Genomic DNA, 22285 nt, shown 5'->3' on the forward strand with positions numbered 1-22285 from the left:
ACTCTTAATGTGTTTTTCCTAACCAGAGGAAGTAGTTTTAATGTATCAATTCTTATCAAATCCCTGCAAATATTTTGATTAGATAATCGTTCCCAATTCATGAGAATACTTAATATCTAGTGTAATGATTTACACTTCTCTATAATTCTGGAGCATCTATGCTGCAACCATACAATGGAACTTCACCTTTCCTAAAATTCAAAATTTGAATATATTATTTCTAATGAGAACTATTTAAATTTAGATACTGTGTGTTGATGGAGCCCACTCATTGTTACAAACATGTCTGGCAGAAAATAGTTGTCCATCAAATGGATTACTGCTTTTATATGTACCTGGTTCCAGTGTCAGATATATGGATAAAATTTAATTGAGGTGACGCAGTTCTTACCCACTGGAAAGCTCAGGTTTGCCTCCCTTGGGAAGCCCCAATATATTCAATGCCATTTTGTCATTTTTATCCAGAATCAAAGACCTTGGGTGTGGGAATTCTGCCCACCGAAGAGAGCTGCTGACCAGTCAGTCATGTAGTGCCATCTGAGAGGAATGGTGGCTACTGGCTAGGTGGCTAGCAGGATCAGGAGTGGTGTGAGACTGCTGGTTGAATGGGTTGTGAGATTAGCCAAAGGAAAGGGGGAAACAGAGGTTGATGATTACATTTCATCACATTTTTCCTGTCTCTGAAGTCTGTGTGCAGCAGTAACTTCAGAACCACAAGTCAATGTGTCTTTGTGTACACAGAACCTTCAAGTGGCTGTACGGCCATGCAGCCTCATGGTTGAAGGTGAGAGCAAGGGGGTGACTCCCCATGGTGCATTCCTTTCCCGTCGCTAGGAATTTGCTGATTAATAACTAGTATCTCTGAATCATTGTCTTTCCTAATTGTTCCCAATTAATGTTGGCAGTTAAGACTTATCTAGATTAGGTTCCCTACAATATGGGAACAGGCCCTTCAGCCCAACAAGTCCACACCGATCCTCTGAAGAATAACCCACCCAGGCCCATTCCCCTACTCTATATTTACCCCTGACTAATGCACCTAATACAATGGGCAATTTAGCATGGCCAGTTCACCTCACCAGCACAACTTTGAATAGTAGGAGGAAACCGGAGAAGCAAGATGAAACCCATGCAGGCATGGGGAGAGTGTGGAAACTCCACACAGACCTTTCCCCTCTCCCACCATTGTAACCCCACATTTACTCTGGCTAATACACCTAGCCTGCACATACCTGGATACTACAGGCAATTTAGCAGGGCCAATCCATCTAATCTGCACATCTTTGGACTGTTGGGCGAAATCCACGCAGACACGGAGAGAATGTGCAAACTCCATACAGACAGTCCCCCAAGGCGGATCCCTGGCACTGTGAGACAGCAGTACTAACCACTGAGCCACCGAGCCGCCCTAATATATGTGTTTACAGCTCATTTCCCAGCAACTTTACACATAATGTAACAGCCTTGATTCAGTGACAGTACACTCTTGCATCTGACTTAAAAGGTTTGTTTTCCAGACCAATCTGGACCTGAGTTTGTAATCGAGGAAACATTTTTCAGCAGCACACTAACTCAGTGTATAATGTTGTGCCAGGGCCCTGGTACAATTCCAGCCTTAGGCAACTGTCTGTATGGAGTTTGTGAAGTATAAGGAGTTATTTTGCACCAAAGCCACAGATGATCATGGAATGTTTCCATTTTGATAAATGGTTACACCACGAAGCAGAGTCCATTGCCCAATTGTGGCCACGTTAGAGAGGTTGGTGCAACATTGCAAATTCAGAGGATTCCTCCGAGTTGCCTTGTGGGACAGTTTGTGGCCTCTAACATGAAACCATCCAATGGAAGCTCCTAACAACGAGAGACCAGGATTTCAAGGCAGCTCTCAAAATTGCTACGTGATGGAGTTGGCCACCAGCAAAAAAACATAGTTGACCGAATACACCCAGGTGCCTATTGTAGGGGAAACTCAGTAGAGCACAGTACCAACCGCAGAATATCACCAATGTGGCAAGATTAGCCACAAAGAAACAATGTGTTGGACCCGAGAAGCCCAGTGCCACAGGAGGAGAGAAGTGGGTCATATTTCCTGAAATTGCTGGGTATGACTCAAGCAGGAGAAAGGCTGTCTAAAGGAGACTATTCAGAGGATAAGACATAAGGCACATGCCATCAGCCAGGGAGTCAGCTGGGAGTCACCCAGATCTGTGGGAGAAGCAGAAAGCCCAGCATCAACAGCGTTTGAGTTGAACATCCTGTCGGAACTGGGTGAAGCTGATCAATTCTGGGTTCTTCCCAAATTACAGAGTAAGACAGTAAAGGTAGAAGTGTATGAGAGTGCAGCAGTGCCTCTGATTCCCAAATCAATATACAGAGAGAAGTTAAAGGCACGGCCATTGAAGCCTTACATGGACATACATGAAAGAATTAGCTATGTAGGGCACTGAAGGGCTATGTACTGGTCAAAGTACAGCTAAGAGACTGGTGTACCAAAGCAGTCTCTGTACATAGTGAAAGGTGACTATCCTGCATTATTCAGATGCTCCTAATTATAGAAATTAGTTAAATTGGATCTTGGTTAATAGGCTGGTGGACCAGTGCAAGATTGCCTGCAAGGGAAATCTAGGGGAAGTGAAATAAGTAGAAATTAAACTTCAGGAGGCTTATCCAAGGGGTTTGAAGGCACATGCATTACCATACGCATCCAGCCTAAAGGGAAGGCAGAACTGGAACAGCTGGTGAACTGGATTTGAACGTGTGGCTGGGGAACTGCTGCAGGAAGCAAGGAGTTAAATTCTTGGATCACTGGGGTATGTTTAGCAGTTAGGATAAATTATACAAGAGGGATGGGTTGCACCTTAATAGGTGGGGGGCCAGCATTCTGGCAGGTAGGTTTGCCACTGCAACGCAGCTACGTTTAAACTAAATAGCGGGTGGAGGGGACAAACTGGAAGTTTAAGAAGGAAGTTAAAGGGAAAGTTAGAACAAGAGAAGTCAAGAAAGACAACGGAATCAATGGAGCAGAAAACTCAAAAAAGGATCATGTAATAAGGTCAAGTGAAATAGGGATTGATAGGAAGGGTGAGGGGAGTAACAAATTAAAAATATTATATGTGAATACACGAAGTATTAGAAATAAGGTGGATGAGCTTGAGGCTTATTTGGAAATTGGCAGTTACGATGTTGCGGGGATAACTGAGCCATGGCTTCAAGTGGGCAGGGCCTGGGAAATGAATATTCAAGGCTATACATGCTATCGTAAGGACAGACTGACTGGCAGAGGGGGTGGGGTGACCCTGTTGGTAAGGAATGATATTCAGTCCCTTGCGTGGGGGGACCTAGAATCAGGGGATGTAGAGTCAGTATGGATAGAGCTGAGAAATTCTAAGGGTAGAAAGACCCTAATGGGAGTTATCTACAGGCCCCCAAACAGTGGTCTGGATGTAGGGTGTAAGTTGAATAAGGAGCTGAAATTGGCCTGTCGCCAAGATATTACTACACTAGTTATGGGGGATTGTAACATGCAGGTAGACTGGGAGAATCAGGATGGTACTGACCCCAAGAAAGGGAGTTTGTGGACTGCCTCCGAGATGGATTCTTAGAACAGCTGGTGCTGGAGCCTACCAGGGAGAAGGCACTTCTGGATCTGGTGTTGTGCAATGAACCTGATTTGATCAGGGACCTCAAAGTAAAGGAGCCATTAGGAGGTAGTGACCACAATACAATAAGCTTTAATCTGCAGTTTGAAAGGGAGAGGGTAGAATCGGAAGTAACAATATTTCAATTGAATAAAGGGAACTATGGAGCTATGAGGGAGGACTGGCCAAAGTTCAATGGTGCAATACCCTAGCAGGGATGGCAGTGGAGCAACAATGGCAGGTATTTCTGGATATAATGCAGAAGATGCAGGATCAGTTCATTCCAAAAAGGAAGAAAGATCCTAAGGGGAGGCAGGGGTGGCCGTGGCTGACGAGGGAAGTTAAGGACCGTATAAAGACAAAAGGGAAAAAGTATAATGTAGCAAAGATGATTGGGAAAATGGAGGACTAGGAAGCTTTTAAAGAACAACAGAGGATAACTAAAAAGGAAATACGCAGAGAAAAAATAAGGTACGAAGATAAACTGGCCAAAAATATGAAGGAGGATAGTAAAGGCTTTTTTAGGTATGTGAAAAGAAAAAAAATGGCTAAGACTAAAATTGGGCCCTTGAAGACAGAAACGGGTGAATTTATGACAGGAAACAAAGAAATGGCAGGAGAGTTGAACTGGTACTTTAGATCTGTCTTCACTGGGGAAGACACAAGCAATCTCCCAGATGTAATAGTGGCTGAAGGACCTAAACTGAAGGGAATTTACATTTGACTGGGAATGGTGTTGGAGAGACTGTTAGGTCTGAAGGCTGATAAGTCCCTGGGACCTCATGGTCTACATCCCAGGGTACTAAAGGAGGTGGCTCTAGAAATCGTGGATGCATTGGTGATCATTTTCCAATGTTCTATAGATTCAGGATCAGTTCCTGCAGATTGGAGGGTGGCTAATGTTGTTCCACTTTTTAAGAAAGGAGGGAAAGAGAAAACAGAGAATTATAGACCAGTTCGTCTGACCTCAGTGGTAGGAAAAATGATGGAGTCAATTATAAAGGACGAAATTACGACACATCTGGATAGCAGTAACAGGATAGGTCAGAGTCAGCATGGATTTATGAAGGGGAAATCATGCTTGACTAATCTTCTGGAATTTTTTGAGGATGTAATTCTGAAGATGGACAAGGGAGATCCAGTGGATGTAGTATACGTGGACTTTCAGAAAGCTTTTTATAAAGTCCCACATAGGAGGTCAGTGAGCAAAATTAGGGCACATGGTATTGGGGACAAAATACTGACATGGACTGAAAATTGTTGGCTGACAGGAAACAAAGAGTAGTGATAAACGGCTCCCTTTCAGAATGGCAGGCGGTGACCAGTGGTGTGCCGCAGGGATCAGTGCTGGGACCGCAGCTTTTTACAATGTACATTAATGATGTAGATGAAGGTATTAAAAGTAATATTAGCAAATTTGCTGATGACACAAAGCTGGGTGGCAGGGTGAAATGTGAGGAGGATGTTAGGAGAATACAGGGTGACCTGAACAGGCTAGGTGAGTAGACGGATGCATGGCATTTGCAGTTTAATGTGGATAAATGTGTGGTTATCCACTTTGGTGGCAAGAACAGGAAGGCAGATTACTACCTAAATGGAGTCAAGTTAGGTAAAGGGGCAGTACAACGAGATCTAGGTGTTCTTGTATATCAGTCAATAAAAGCAAGCATGCAGGTTCAGCAGGCAGTGAAGAAAGCTAATAGCATGCTGGCCTTCATAACAAGAGGAGTTGAGTATAGAAGCAAAGAGGTCCTTCTGCAGCTGTACAGGGCCCTGGTGAGACAGCACCTGGAATATTGTGTGCAGTTTTGGTCTCCAAATTTGAGGAAAGACATTCTGGCTATTGTGGGAATGCAGCATAGGTTCACGAGGTCAATTCCCAGTATGGCGGGACTATCTTACGCTGAAAGATTGGAGCGATTGGGCTTGTATACGCTTGAGTTTAGAAGGCTGAGAGGGGATCTGATTGAGACGTATAAGATTTATAAGGATTGGACACTCTGGAGACAGGAAACATGTTTCCGCTGACGGGTGAGTCCCGAACCAGAGGACACAGTTTAAAAATAAGGGGTAGGACATTTAGAACAGAGTTGAGGAGAAACTTCTTCACCCAGAGAGTGGTGGGTGCATGGAATGCTCTGCCCCAGAAGGCTGTGGAGGCCAAGTCTCTGGATACTTTCAAGAAAGAGTTGGATAGAGCTCTTAAGGATAGTGGAATCAAAGGTTATGGGGATAAGGCAGGAACAGGATACCGATTGAGGATGATCAGCCATGATCATAATGAATGGTGGTGCTGGCTCGAAGGGCAGAATGGCCTACTCCTGCACCTATTGTCTATTGAACCTGAGAACATTGGAAGCAGTAACCACTAGTGAATTGTCCACTCCAATCATCCCAGTCTTAAAAACAGATGGCACTACAAGGATTTGTGGTGACTTGAAGATCACAATCAACCCAACCCTGAGTGTGGATCAGTACCCAATTCCGCACATTGAGGCACTGTTGAGTAGAACAGTTGGGGGAATGTGATCCTCAATACTGGATCTATTATAGGTCTACTTGCAGATGGGGGTTGCAAAGGGGTCCCAGCCATTGCTTACAATAGTGACACACAGGACTGTTCTGCTACTTTTGGGCATCACGTCAGCAGGGGTCCAGTGTTATCTTGATGATATTTTGGTTACAGATCCTCCAAAGAGGAGCATTTGAAAAACCTAGAAGAGACACTAAAATGGTTGCAGGAACACAGCATACATGTAAAAAGGGAGAAATGCATGTTTTTTAAAGACTTCATAAGGATCATGCGTATCTTGCACATTAGTAAGGATGGCACCACTGTTGTCACCCCTTTATCCATGGGAATCACCTCTATCACTACGGCAGTAAATTCACGTCAATTTTGCAGGACCATTAGGGGACAAATGTTACTCGTGATTGTGAATGGCCATTCCAAGTGGCCAAGGTGGTGGTCAGGAAGTCGGTATCAGTGGCATTAATGATGGCAATTGTCCACCGTTTGTGGTGCAAGAGTCTGAGGAGTACCTGGAAAATAAGGCAGCACGGTGGCTCAGTGGTTAGTACTTCTGCCTCACAGCACCAGAGACCAGGGTTTGATTCCACCCTCAACCCACCATGTCGGTGTGGGTTTTCTCCGGGTGCTCCGGTTTTGTCCCGCAGTCCAATGATATGCAGGTTGGGTAGATTAGCCATGGGATTTGCAGGGATAGGGTAGGGGTATGGGTCTGGTGTGATGCTCTTCCGGACGTCAGTGTGGACTTGATGGCCCAAATGGCCTGATCCATCCTGTAGAGTTTCTATGATTCTGTAATCATGGAGTCAGACGTGTGAGATCAGCTCTGTATCACCCTGCAACAAACAGTCAGGCAGAGAGCTTTGTATAAACCTTGAAGCAGGCCTTAAAGGCCTCACAAGAGGAGGGATCATTAAAATGGCTACTCAACACATTCCTCAGCATGTACAGGAACACACTTGCCAGTGCTCACTGGCTCATCTTAATGTTCAACCCCCAGCTGAGAACCATGTTTGACTTACTGCAGCCGGAAGAAACTCAAGAGGTAGTAGAGCAAAATCAAGAAGAACAGATGGTCAGAAGAGTGGGAAGCATGAGATGAAAGATATTCCACAGAGGACAGACTGTGTTGGCCTGATCCCAGGGATGATGGTGGCTGAAACAGGACCATTGTCTTATGTGATGCAGACCTGGGATGAAATGGTCTGGAGGAGACACGCCAACCAGTTGATTGTCACACCTCACTAAAGATGGAGAAGTTCCTCAGAACACCAAGCCAGTCCAAATGGGACCAGTGGTATCAACTGAATCATGTGTCGCTGAGCCAGGGTCAGTCAAACCTAGGGAGGAGACTACAGCAGCATCACAGGGCAACAACAGCCAGCCAATCAGAGTGGTATGTACCTCCGAAACACACAAGCCCAGATGACTACACTGGAAAAGGTTCCGGAGATAAGGAGACAGTCTTCTAGAATCACCATTCCCCAAGATACTGATTATATCAATGTGAACAACAGAAGAGTCATTTTCTTTTTTCATGTTTCTTTTTGTACATGTTCCTGATGATGTATGTAAATTAGCAACAATGCTTGTATAATAATTGTAATTGTTGGAAGTAAAAATATAGATAAGGGAAATACAACTATGTGTATATATATATTGATAAAGGGGGAGGGGTGTTATGCTTGTAGTTGGGTGTGTGTTGCCCCTTTAAGATGTTGTGTTTGTCTAATGCAGTGCATCAAAAGTACATTATCAGCTATAAAGTGCTCTGTGATGTTTTATGGTGCTAAAATCTGTTGTTTAAGTATAGTTCTTTCCTAAAGGGATGGAAAAATGACTCGCTTCAATTAATCATAAAGCATAAAGATATGGCACTCAGAGAGAAATGATACATCTCTCCATTTTTAATATTGCAACAAAACACTCTCTGTGGAAGATTCCTGCCCCTGTTTTGTTGCCTGGAAACTCATTGAGTAAAGACGAAAGAGGTTTAATGCAACAAGTTATGATCCCAGTTAATGTTCTTACTGGTCCAGTCAAATCCTAGATTGTATTGGGCTTGATACATCATATTATGGACTCTCACTGAAACATAGATAGGCAATGCCACAGATTTTGCATTAACAATAAAAATAGAAATGAAGATTAAAATAGACTAAACCAAACTATTTGTACATAATACACATTTAAATATTTTAACGTATATGGTAAAATATAATCCCATTAATCCCAAAAGAACTCTTTCACAGTACTCATAGAGCGAATTCCCTTTTCTATCACCCCATGGGGCTTAATTTAACTGTGGCTTCAATTCCCAATTTCAAGACTCTGATAGCCTCTTCCTGGAGCCTTCATACAACCAAGCTTCAGTTTTTTTCTTCAGGCTCTTAACCAAACACTTCAGGTCTGGATTTTACAATACTCCTTACACTGAGTTAACCAATTTTTAACAATTCTAAGCTATATTTTCCCTTTCTCAGAAGCACTGCTTTACACATCCAATCTCAGCCAAGAATCCTTCAAAACTGCCCAAATTGAAATAATTTATTGTTTTAAAAACCCTTTTGCTTCTAAGCAATGGGTGGCCCCCTAATCAAAGATAAATCGATCCCATATCTTCTAAACTGGTGTCTACTACAATAATCTGAGAATTAGGTCCAGACCATTCAGGTGGGATGTTAAGAAATACATCCACAAAGGAACAGTGGCAGAGTTTGGAACTCGCTTTCACAAATGCTGTTAATATTGGATAAGTTGTTAATTTTAAATCTGAGATAAATATATTTTTATTTCAACAAAGTTATTAAGGAATATTGGCCAAATGATATATGGAAATTAAGCCACAGGTCAGCCATGATCTCATTGAATGTTGGAAGAATATTGAGGGGCTGAATGGCCTCCTCCTGTTCATATGTTCCTGTAGCCGTTTATTTTGTTCATTCCTAAAGTTCTCCCAATGTAAGCGAAATCCCATTTCTCTCCAGGAAGACTCCCCCTTCTACTGTTTATTTTAAAGAATCACCATGACTACAAAAAAACTTAGAAGTTAATCATTAAACCCCTTCATATACACAAGTAACCCATAACCCACAAATTCAAATTCAAACTCAAAGATAAATAATTATAATATATATATTTATAAATATATGTATGTATATGTATATCAGTCATGCATCTTACATCACAAACAGGACTTCAAATTGGGCACTTTTAATCAGAAAACTATAATTAGAAGACAAGCCATGATCCAACCACTTTAACATCGCTCTATATGCTATATTTATGTTGCACTTGGCAAAAAGGAGCTGCTTACGCCAAAAGTGGCAGCAAAGAGCCCAAGCAAAACAGGAATTTAATTATCCATATGTAGACTGGGAAAGTGGTAGTCCAAAGGACAGAGATGTTCCTAAATTGTGTACAGGGGATTTTTATTTAAAGCAGCTGTCTATGTCTAGTCCAATGAGAAAAGAGGCACTGCGATTCCTTTTGGTTTTTGGGGATGATTGGACCAAGTCAATAAAGTATGAGTCAGGGAACCTTAGTATACAATGATCATTGTATCATATGATTTTGGATAATGGTGGAAAGAACACTGAGCAATCCAGATTCTGAATAATTGACTATGGAAGAAATATATTCAATGGGCCAAGACTGGAAGAGAATTAGATAGAATGGAACCAAAGATTGATTCAAACATCTGTCACTGAAAAAGGGGATAACTTCAAGGCAGAGATAGTTCAAGTGCGGTCAAGTTATATTCCCTCAAAAAGGAAAAGTCAGGACAAATAAATAGTGATAGAAATTAAGGCAACGGTGAAAAAGTGAGTTTCTGGCAGGTGACTGGTGGAGAATATAATTAAAAACCGAGCTAACTATAAAGTATTGAGAAGGGAAGGGAAGGAAACAACTAACAGAAGCAAAGAGAGATCAACAGCTCACGGAAAAGGAAACGCTAAAATCTTCAGTAGCCAGAAGGTTAATAAAAGGACAGCTGCGGGTTTGGTGATAATGTTGTTGGCATCATCATCCATGCTGTGGAGACACTGGATTTGAGTAATAAGTCTCAAATGTAAAGTTATTCTCAGTAATGATGACCATGACAACTCTTAACAATTATTGCAAAAAAAAATCCTGATCACTAGTGTCCTTTCAGGAGGAAAATATGCTCTCCTTAAAAAAAGTATTTGCATCTTAACTGCTCTCTGAAACGACCTATGAAGCCATCCAGTTCAAGAACAATCTGGGATGATCAACAAATGCTAACCTTGCCAGTGACACCCACATCCCACAAAATAATATGGGAGAAAGAGGTGCAGTTTTGATTAGGGACCAGAAAGGGAATTTGCACATGGAGATGGGGACATAACTGAGGCATTGCACTGTCATTTTGTGTCTGTCTTTACCAAGGAAGCATATGATACCCAGCCTTGATGACAGAGGAGAACATTTCATGCACTGGAAAGCATTGAAATTGATTAGGGGAGATTTTGGGTAAATTGTCAGTATTGAAGGTCTAATTTCCCTTGAAGCAGGTGGCTTGCAAGGGATGATAGATTTCCTTCTTAAAAGTGAACCAAATGGGTTTTTACAACAATTAATGATAATTTCAATGTGACAATTACTGAGATTAACTTTAGATTCTTGTTTTTTTTATTAATTGACTTGAAGTTTCTGCAGCTACCAAATTGCAATTTGACCCCAATTCCTCAAAGCCCTTGCCTCTGGATTACTAGTCCAGTGATATTGCCATTACACCACCAGGTTCCACAAATGTTGAAGGAAGTGAGAGAGTATTGGTAGTTGTGTAACAAATTGTTAATACTTTTTCAGTTCTGATGGTTACTGGGCTTAAAACATTAACTCGGTTTCTCTTTACAATATACAAACCTGCTACCAAATCTGCTGAGTTTCTCCAGCATTTTCTATTTTTGTTTCAGATTTCCAGCATCCAAGATTTTTTATATTATTATATTTTGTCAGTCTTTCTTAAGACTCTGGGATAGTGCCAGGCAGCAAAAGAATTTCAAATGTAATACACATGCTCAAAAAATGTGTATGGATAATCCTCTCAAGTATGGGACAATCAGTTTAATATCTGGAGAAATTTCTAAAAACTATAATTCAGGTTAGAATTAATAGTCATATGGACAAATGCGGGTTAATTAAGGAGATCCTGACTGGAGTTCTAAAGAGAAAATCATGGTTAACTAACTTGTTGGGGTTTTTGAAGGTGATACAGAAAAGGTTGATGAGGTTAATGCTGTTTCTGTGGTGTATATGCATTTCCAAAAGGCATTTGATACAGTGCCACACAACAGACTTGTGAATAAAGTTAGAACTCATGGAATAAAAGGGATTGTGACAATATGGATACAAAATTGGCTGAGTGATAGGAAATTAAGATCAATGGTTAATGCCTATTTGTCAGGATTGAAGAAGATACATAGCGGGGTTTCCATTGGCTGGTAATAAGACCCTTACTTTTCCTATACATTATGATCTCAACCTTGGTGAGGTGAACACTTCAAAGTTTGAGAACAATACAAAACTTGGGAGCATTGTAAGTTGTGAGAATGACAGTACGCAATTTCAAAAGGACATTCAAGTTGGTGGAATGGGTGGATAGGTACCAGATGAAGTTCAGTGCGGAAAAGTGTGAGGTGATACACTTTAGAAGAAAGAACATGAGGAGAGCATGTAAAATATGGGTCAAATATTAAGCAAAATATTACAGATGCTGGAAATCTGAAAAAGAGACAGAAAATGCGGGAGAAACTCAGCAGGTCAGACAGCATCTACAGATAGAGGAGCAGTGTTAACATTTCACATCTGGTATGGCTCTTCTTTAAACTGCTGAAAGAAAAGTCAATCAAAGTTGAAACACTAACTTTGCTTCTCTCTCCACTGATGCTGCCAGACCTGTTGGCTATCTCCAGCGCTTTCTGTTTTTACTGTAAAATAAAGAGTGCTACTCTAAAGCGAGTGTTCAGCAGCAGAGACATAGGTGTGTATATACACAAGTCATTAAACGTGGGGGATGAACAGAGCAGTTTATAAAGCATACAGTATTCTAGGTTTTATTCAAAGGGGCATAGAGTACAAGAGCAAAGAGGTTATGTTAAATATGCATAAAACACTAGTTAGATTGCATCTGGGTTATTGCCACACTTCATGAAGGATGTGAATACATTGGGAAACATGCAGAAGAGGTTTACAAAACAGGATCCAGGGATGAAAAATATTTATTATGAAGGTAGATTCAAGAAGTTGGGACTTTTATTCTTTGGAGAGGAGAAGGCTAAGATAGATTTGTTAGAAGATTCCAAGATCATGAGAAGCCTGGACTGAGTGGACAGGAAGAAAATATTCCCATCATAAAAAGGATTGAGAATGAGAAGGCAGCTTTAAAATAATTTGCAAAAGAAGCAAATGCAGTGTAAGAAAAATCCCTTTACACAGTGAGTAGTTAGGGTCTGGAATGTCACTGTCTGGAATTCTAGTGGTGGCAGGTTTAAACAAGGCACTGAAGACAATGACACATGATTATTTGACTAGAAACAGTGTGTAAGGTTAATGGTAAAAGACAAGAAAATGTCACAGAGACATCTTGCATATTCAAAGAATCAGTGCAGACACAGTAAGCGAAACGGCCTCCTTCTGCACTGTAACAGTTCTGAGATTCTGTGAAGTAACTGGGAATCTCAGGAAAACGCTCCACTGACCACAGTCATACCTGGTATGAAGTTATTGATGTTCAACCATCTCAGCTACAGGGCATTGCTGCAAGTGCTCCTGAGGCTAGACAATAACCAGGCTTGGACTGCCAAGTGGCAAGTAACATTCATACTGAACAAGTGCCATGCAATAGGCATCTCCAACAAAAGAGAATCAAAACATCACTCCATGATATTCAAAGGCTTTACTATCACCGAACTCCCCCACTGTCAACATTCTAGAGATTACCACTGACCAAAAAATGAAGAGGACCAATCATATAAGTACCATGGCTGCAAAATTAGGACAGATGCTAGGAATTCCACATAGGGGCAGGTGCCCGAGGTGTCAGTTGGGGAGCACTTTGGGACCAGCAACCATAATTCTATTAGTTTTAGAATAGTGGTGGATAAGGAGAGACTAGATCTAAAAGTTGAAGTTCTAAATTGGAGGAAGGCCCATTTTGACAGTATTAAGTAAGAACTTTAAAAGCTGATTGGGGGCAGATGTTCACAGGTAAAGCGACGGCCAGAAAATGGGAAGCCTTCAGAAATGAGATAACGAGAATCCAGACACTATATATTCCTGTTAGGGTGAAAGGAAAGGCTGATAGGGAATGCTGGATGACTAAAGAAATTGAGGGTGTGGTTAAGAAAAAGAAGGAAGTATATATCAGGTATAGACAGGAGAGATTGAGTGTGAAGCCTGAGAATATAAAGGCATTAGGAGTATACTTAAGAGGGAGATCAGGAGGGCAAAAAGGGGACATGAGATAGCTTTGGCAAATAAGGTTAAGGAGAATCAAAAGGGATTTTATAAATACAATAACAACAAAAAAAGTACCTAGGGAGAGAATAGGCTCCCTGAAAGGGCAGCCTTTGTGTGCAGCTGCAGGACATGGGGAGATACTAAGTGGGTATTTTGCATCAGTGTTTACTGTGGAAAAAGATATGGAAGATATAGAATGTGGGGAATTAGATGGTGACATCTTGAAAGATGTCCATATTACAGAGGAGGAAGTACTAGATTTCTTGAAACACATAGAAATGGATAAATCCCCAGAACCTGATCAGGTGTACCTAGAACTCTGTGGGAAGCTAAGGAAATGATTACTGGCCGTCTTGCTGGGATATTGGTATCATCGATAGTCACAGGTGAGGTGCCGGAAGACTGGAGGTTGGCTAACGTGGTGCCACTGTTTAAGAAGATTGGTAAGGACAAGCCAGGGAACTATAGACCAGTGAGCCTGACGTCGGTAGACAATAGACAATAGGTGCAGGAGTAGGCCATTCTGCCCTTCGAGCCAGCACCACCATTCATTATGATCATGGCTGATCATCCTCAATCAGTATCCTGTTCCTGCCTTATCCCCATAATCCTTGATTCCACTATCCTTAAGAGCTCTATCCAACTCTTTTTTGAAAGTATCCAGAGACTTGGCCTCCATAGCCTTCTGGGGCAGAGCTTTCCACACACTCACCACTCTCTGGGTGAACAAGTTGTTGGAGAGAATCCTGAGGGACAGGATGTACATGTATTTGGAAAGGCAAGGACTGATTAGGGAGAATCAACATGGCTTTGTGCGTGGGAAATAATGTCTCACAAACTTGATTGAGTTTTTTGATGAAGTAACAAAGATTATTGATGAGGGCAGAGCAGTGGGCGTGATCTAGATGGAGTTCAGTAAGGCATTCAATAAGATTCCCCATGGGAGATTAGGTAGATCTCATGGGATACAGGGAGAACTAGCCATTTGGTTACAGAATTGGCTCAAAGGTAGAAGACAGAGGGTGGTGGTGGAGGGTTGTTTTTCAGACTGGAGGCCTGTGACCAGTGGAGTGCCACAAGGATCGATGCTGGGTCCACTACATTTTATCATTTATATAAATGATTAGGATGTAGGGCGACACGACTAAAATACAACCCTTAACTAACCTTCAGTAACCTTTGCAAACTTTTCCGTACCTACATTTTGTAACTTTTATCATCTATTTTATCATTATTTTTGCTGTTTGGATTAATCCCGTTTAATCTCTGCCATTTCTTGCATTTTAGAGCAGTATCAGTTTGACAGTCCACAAACTATTGCGGAAGTTCAGATTTGGCTGTGGAGAGGGATTGTGTACAGGAGTTATTTGAGGGGCAGAGTATCAACTAATTTAACTAATTTCTGTGGCACAGTGGCACAGTGGTTAGCACTGCTGCCTCACAGCACCAGAGACCTGGATTCAATTCCCACCTCAGGCAACTGTCTGTGTGGAGTTTGCAAATTCCCCCCGTGTCTGCATGGGTTTCCTCCGGGTGCTCTAGTTTCCTCCTACTGTCCAAAAATGTGCAGGTCAGGTGAATTGGCCAGGCTAAATTGCCCGTAGTGTTAGGTGAAGGGGTAAATGTAGGGGAATGGGTCTGGGTGGATTGCTCTTCGGAGGGTTGGTGTGGACTTGTTGGGTCTGTTTCCACACTGTAAGTAAGCTAATCTAATCTCATAAGAGGTAATAGTTAGTAAGTTTGCAGATAACACCAAAATTTGAGATATAGTGGACAGCGAAGAGGGTTACCTCAGATTACAACAGGATCTTGATCAGATGGGCCAATGGGCTGGAGTTTAATTTAAATAAATGCGAGGTGGTGCATTTTGGGAAAGCAAATCTTAGCAGGACTTATACACTTAATGGTAAGGTCCTAGGGAGTGTTGCTGAACAAAGAAATCTTGGAGTGCAGGTTCATAGATCATTGAAAGTGGAGTCGCTGATAGATAGAATAGTGAAGAAGGCATTTGGTATGCTTTCCTTTATTGGTCAGAGTATTGAGTACAGGAGTTGGGAGGTCATCTTGCAGCTGTACAGGACATTGATTAGGCCACTATTGGAATATTGCTTGCAATTCTGGTCTCCTTCCTATCGGAAAGATGTTGTGAAATTTGAAAGGGTTCAGAAAAGATTTACAAGGATGTTGCCAGGGTTGGAGGATTTGAGCTATAGAGAGATGCTGAACAGGCTGGGGCTGTTTTCCCTGGAGTGTCAGAGGCTGAGGGGTGACCTTATAGAAGTTTACAAAATTATGAGGGGCATGGATAGAGTAAATTGGCAAAGTGTTTTCCCTGGGGTCAGGGAGTCCAGAACTAGAGGGCATAGGTTTAGGGTGAGAGGGGTAAGGTATAAAAGAGACCTACGGGGCAACTTTTTCACACAGAGGGTGGTATGTGCATGGAATGAGCTGCCAGAGGAAGTGGTGAAGGCTGGTACAAGTGCAACATTTAAGAGGCATTTGGATGGGTATATGAATAGGAAGGGTTTGGAGGGATATGGGCCGGGTGCTGGCAGGTGGGACTGGATTGAGTTGAGATATCTGGTCGGCATGGACGGGTTGGACCGAAGGCTCTGCTTCCATGCTGTACATCTCTATGACTCTATGAGATGGAATGCAATGAAGGTTCACTAGACTTGTTCCAGGACATAGGTTTAGGGTGAGAGGGGAAAGATATAAAAGGGACCTAAGGGGCAACTTTTTCGTGCAGAGGGTGGTACATGTATGGAATGAGCTGCCAGAGGAATTGGTGGAGGCTGGTACGTGATGACATATGAATAGGAAGGGTTTGGAGGGATATGGGCTGAGTACTGGCAGGTGGAGTTGGGATAACTGGTCGGCATGGACGAGTTGGACCGAATGGTCCGTTGTACATCTTTATGACTCTATGACTCCTCTAAGTCTGTCCACCATCTGCAAGGCACAAGTCAAGAGTGTGGTGAAATAATTTCCACACGCTTAGGTGAGTATAGCTCCGACAAAACTCAGAAGCTCAACATATTCAGGAAAAGCAACCTGCTTGATTGACACCCTATCTAACAACTTCAATATGCAATCCCATCATCATTGACACACATTGGAAGTTGTGTGTGTCATCTTCAAGATGCACAGTAGAAATTCAATAAATCTGACAGTAGCTTCCAAACCCAAAACCCCTATTATCCAAAAGAACAAGGGCTGCAGTACCACCAACTGCAAGTTTTCCTCCAAGCCATATGCCAGGCTGGCTTGGAACTATTTTGTCATTGTTTCACTATCACTGGGTCAAAATCCTGGAACACTCTCCTTCACAGCCAAGTCGGTTTACCTGTGCAATATGGAATACAATGGTTCAAGAAAACAGTTTACTACTGCCTTCTCCATGATGATTAAAGATGGACAGTAAATGCTGGCCTAGGCAGTGACACGCACATCCATAAATAAATTTTCAAAATGTTATATGTCTGCTATCTAATTTTATTTGAAGACAATGCTGCATGAAGAACAATAAGCTTTTGCAAACATTTTCCTCGAATACTTTTTGCAAACCAAACTTGAAAATGTTTTGGATTAATTTAAATTGGTCTGCAGAATGATTGTAATAAAGTTTAGAGCTTTTTAAACTTATTATTTGTTTTAGAGTTGATAAGAAAAGCTCATTACATCATAAATGACTCTGTAAATTACTTAGCATAGGTTTCTCTATATTATTACATTTTCTGATGTATGTTACAATTTCTTTAATTGATGCATCCTATGTTTCATATAGATCTCTGCAACCCAAGCCAAACTTCAGTACTTACGGATCCTGAATGAACTCCCATTGTATCCAGGAGGACTCTTCAACTCTGTTGTACTGGTAACATTACTAATATTTCATCTACTTAATTATTCATTCCTAACAGCAAGTAATATACTCCAGTTCAGCTCTTGATAGCTCAATCTGATTGAACTAGCTTCATTGTAACTTAGCTATCTAGATCAAGAATGTCCTGTGGCTTGTTGAAATATTTTGCTGAGTTCTCATTTGGAGCTTTTCTAGAGCTCATGGGGTCCAGACGGTTGAAAGTATTTCTGAACTTTGGGTTCTTAATAGGAACAGGTTCAATGGTGATTTCCCCATTGTTAAAACTCTGTCAACACTGTCGATACAAATGAATTAAGGGGAAATCATACTACAGTGATTCATATCCAATCACTGCAAGCCAAGCAGTCCATTGTCAATGATGGAGATACTTGAAGACACCATTAAATATTTTGGAAAAATGCATATTAAATATAATGATAGCCGATCACTAATTTGATAAAGCCAAGCCACATTTGTCCAGTTTGCTTCCATGCTTAAAAGTGATATTTGACGATGGTAGTTGATTTGAATATGGACATTCAAAAGCATTTGATAAATTACTCCATAATAGACTTGCTAGCAAAATTGAAGCCTATGGAATTAACTAGCCAGTTTTAACATAGATGCAAATCCGACTAAGTGATAAGTTTATTTTTAAAATGGGAGTAGTATATTATCATTGCTATTTTGGCTTGTTAATGATCTGGACTTGTGTATAGGAAGTGCAATTTACAAGTTGCAAATGAAGCAAATCTTGAAAGTGTAATGAAAATGAGGAGGGTAGTAGAAATCCTCAGAAAAAACATAGAATGGCAAAATGAAAAGATACATGGCAAATGAAGTATAAAGCAAAGAAATATGAAGCAGTGCATTGGATATAAAAATTAAGGGGAGAGAAAATAAAATAAATTGTACAATTTTAAAGGGACTGAAGTAACACAGACCTGAGCATGCAATGAACACACTTAGAATGTGGCAAGATAAGTGATCAATGCTGTTTAACTATAACAACAATTTATATTTCTATAGCTCCTTGAATGAAATAAAAATCCGAAAGCATTTCACAGAATCATTTTAAAACAAGTTATGACACGCGCACATATGGATGTTTATCAGATGGTTAAAAAAGTATGATTTATAAAGTAGCTGAAAGGGAAAAAGTGGGGTCAAAGGATGAAAGGATATGCAGAGGGAATTTCACAATTTTGGGATCTAGGCATCTGACGGAATGGCCATCAATGGTGAAGCAAATATACTTGGGAGAGCACAAGAAGCCAGAAATAGAGGAGTGTATATATCTTAGAGGGTTGTGGGAAAGGCGGAGATTGCATAAATATGGAGGGACAAAGCTGTGAAGACATTTGAAAACCATGAAGAGAATTTTCAAATAAAAATGTTGTTTGTGCTTGGTGACCTACATTGGCACCTGGTTAGAAGTTGTAGAGAAATATGATTTGCTGTGAGTTGAGACAATGGCAAGACAGTTTTGGATGATGTCAACCTTGTCCAGAGTAGTTTGTGAAAGACCGGCCAGGCATCATGTCTTCCTGTCCTTTGAAACTGTTGAGGCTAGAGCAAATGAAGACATGGATGAGAATTACAGCAGCAAATGAGCTGAGCCAAGGGTGATGTTGAGCAATGTTACTGAGATGAAAATAGGCAATAATTAATGATAGAGCAAATATGAGATCAGAAGCACTTCTCATAATCAAGCAAAGTCAGAAGTCACATGACACCAGGTTATAGTCCAACAATTTATTTGAAATCACAAACTTTCAAAGCACTGCTCCTTTGTCAGGTGAAGTGGAGGGAAGCACACAGGCACAAAACTTATAGGTGGAAAGACTATTGTAAAATAATTCCAGGTAATTAAGTGTCAAAAAATAGTACAAATTAGATTAGATTACTTACAGTGTGGAAACAGGCCCTTCGGCCCAACAAGTCCACACCGACCCGCCGAAGCGTAACCCACCCATTCCCCTACATTTACCCCTTTTCCTAACACTACGGGCAATTTAGCATGGCCAATTCACCTGACATGCACATCTTTGGACTGTGGGAGGAAACCGGAGCACCCGGAGGAAACCCACGCAGACACTGGGAGAATGTGCAAACTCCACACAGTCAGTCGCCTGAGTCGGGAATTGAACCCGGGTCTCTGGTGCTGTGAGGCAGCAGTGCTAACCACTGTGCCACCGTGCCGCCCACTGCCACCGTGCTGCCCACGAAGTGCAGTGGAGTGTTGACAGGCTGAATAATAGGTCTCTGCAGGTGATCAAAAGTGTCAGTTGGTGACGGTAATGTGTCAACGGCTGAATAGCAAGTGAAGGGTTAACCTATGATCCAAATAATTAAGGCTGAGAGACAACTACAAAAAAACAAAAATAAGATGGTGTTGGAGACAAACCAAATGGTTGGAATAACATGATAGGTATAAGAGATAAAAGTTTAACCTAAAGTAACATGTAATCCAATACTGTACAAATTAATTGAGGTAGAGATATCATAACAAGTTATCGAGGTGATGGTCTTAAATCAGAACAGTAAGGAAGAGTTTTTACAAACACAGAACAGTATGGTGGGGTTACATATAACGCATCATGAACCCAAGATCACAGTTGAGGCTGTCCTCGTGGGTACAGAACTTGGCTATCAGTTTCTACTCGGTGAGTCTGCATTGTTGTGTATCTTAAAGGCCACCTTGGAGGACGCTTACCTGAAGATCGAAGGTTGGAACAGTCCTGCTTGGCAATTGTTACACAATGTCCTTTCATCTGTTGTCGTGGTGTCTGCAATGGTCTCACTGATTATACCATGCCCTGGCCTCTTTGCCTGTAGCATATGAGGTAGACAATATTGACCAAGTCACACGAGCGCCCACCATGTACATGGTGGGTGGTGTTCCCATGTGTGATGGTAGTATTAATGTCGATGATCAGGCATGTCTTCCAGAGCTTGCCATGTCAGGGTTATGTGGTGTTGTGGTCGATGTTGTCCTGAAAGCTGGGTAATTTGATGTGAATGATGGTCTATTTGAGGTTTGGTGGTTGTTTGAAGGTGAGAGGTAAAGGCATAGGAATGGCCTTGACGAGATGTTCATCTTCGTTGATGAAATGTTGAATGCTGCAAAGAACATGACATAGTTACTCTGCTCTGGGAAGTACTAGATGATGAAAGGTACTCTATTGGTCATGTACCATGTCTGTCTTCTGAGGACGTCATTGCGATTTTCACTGTGACATGTCAAAACTGGCGATTGATGAGTTGAGCATTGTATCTCTTTCTTATGAGGGCATCTTTCAGCATTTGTAGATGTTCTTTGTGTTCCTCTTCATTTGAGCAGATCCTGTGTTTATGCAGGCCTTTCTATTGGGGATAGCTTCTTTAAAATGTTTAGGATGCAAGCTAGAGAAGTGCAGCATCGTGAGGTTACCCATGGGCTTGTGGTAGCATGAAGTACTGAGGTGTCTGGCCTTGATGGAAATGCGTGAATCCAAGATTGAGACTAATACTGAGAAGTAGTTCATGGTAAGTCTAACAGTGGAATGAAACCTGTCAATATAATCATGTAGTCGTTTCAATGATTCCTCACCTTGAGTCTGAAGGAAGAAAATGTTGTCAATGTATCTGGTGTACAACATTAGTTGGAGATCCTGTGCAGCAAAGAAGTCTTGCTCGAACTTGTACATGAAAATGTTGGCATACTGGAATGCACATTTGATCCCCATGGCTGTTCCATGTGTTTGGATAAAGAGCTGATTGTCAAAGGTGAAGACATTGTGCTCAAGGGTGAAGCAGATGAGTTGTAGGATGGCATCTGGAAATTGGCAGTTGTTGGTGTTGAGTATTGAGGCTGTTGCAGTGATGCCATCATTGTGGGGGATGCTGGTGTAGAGTGCTAAAACATTCATTCTGAAGAGGAATGTTCCTGGTTCAAATGATCCAGGGTGCTCAGCTTCTGTAAATTCTGCAATGCACCTTGTATATAGTACACTGCTGCTACTGAGCATTGGTGGTGAGGGATTGGTGGTATAGGGAGTAGATGTTTACAGATGCAGTGCTAATCAAACGGGCTGCATTGTCCTCGATGGTGTCAAGCTGTAAATCAATCAAATTTAACATCAAAGTTTGTTTTTGACTGAAACAGAAAATGCTGGAAATCACAACAGTTTGACAGCATCCGTGGAGGGACAGCAAGCTAATATTTCAACTCTAGATGACTCTTCATCAAAGATGGTGAAGAGTCATCTAGAATCAAAATGTTAGCGCGCTGTCCCTTCACGGATGCTGCCTGATTCACTGTGATTTCCAGCATTTTTTCTTTTCAGTGCAAATTCCAGCATCTGGAGTCATTTATGGAGTCATAGAGTCATAGAGATGTACAGCATGAAAACAGACCCTTCAGTCCAACCCGTCCATGCCGACCAGGTATCCCAACCCAGTCTAGTGCCACCTACCAGCACCTGGCCCATATCCTTCCAAACCCTTCCTATTCATATATCCATCCAAATGCCTCTTAAATGTTGTAATTATACCAGCCTCCACCACATCCTCTGGCAGTTCATTCCATACACATACCACCCTCTGCGTGAAAACGTTGCCCCTTAGGTCTCTTTTATATCTTTCCCCTCTCACCCTAAACCTATGCCCTCTAGTTCTGGACTCCCCGATCCCAGGGAAAATACTTTGTCTATTTATCCTATCCATGCCCCTCATAATTTTGTAAACCTCTATAAGGTCACCCCTCAGCCTCCGACACTCCAGGGA

At 41.6% G+C, this 22285-nt stretch overlaps 1 protein-coding gene across 1 annotated transcript in view; it reads left to right on the top strand.

Annotated features, from left to right (window-relative positions):
• The window catches only part of frmpd3 (FERM and PDZ domain containing 3), a 532412-nt gene that overhangs the window by 450050 nt on the left and 60077 nt on the right, over window positions 1-22285 (top strand). Inside the window, exon 14 of the mRNA XM_043705300.1 lies at window positions 17441-17530. Coding sequence (XP_043561235.1) covers window positions 17441-17530 — 90 coding nt within the window. The remainder of the gene's footprint in view (window positions 1-17440; window positions 17531-22285) is intronic.

The sequence above is a fragment of the Chiloscyllium plagiosum genome, chromosome 15 (genome assembly GCF_004010195.1).
Source record: "Chiloscyllium plagiosum isolate BGI_BamShark_2017 chromosome 15, ASM401019v2, whole genome shotgun sequence".
NCBI classification, from domain to species: domain Eukaryota; kingdom Metazoa; phylum Chordata; class Chondrichthyes; order Orectolobiformes; family Hemiscylliidae; genus Chiloscyllium; species Chiloscyllium plagiosum.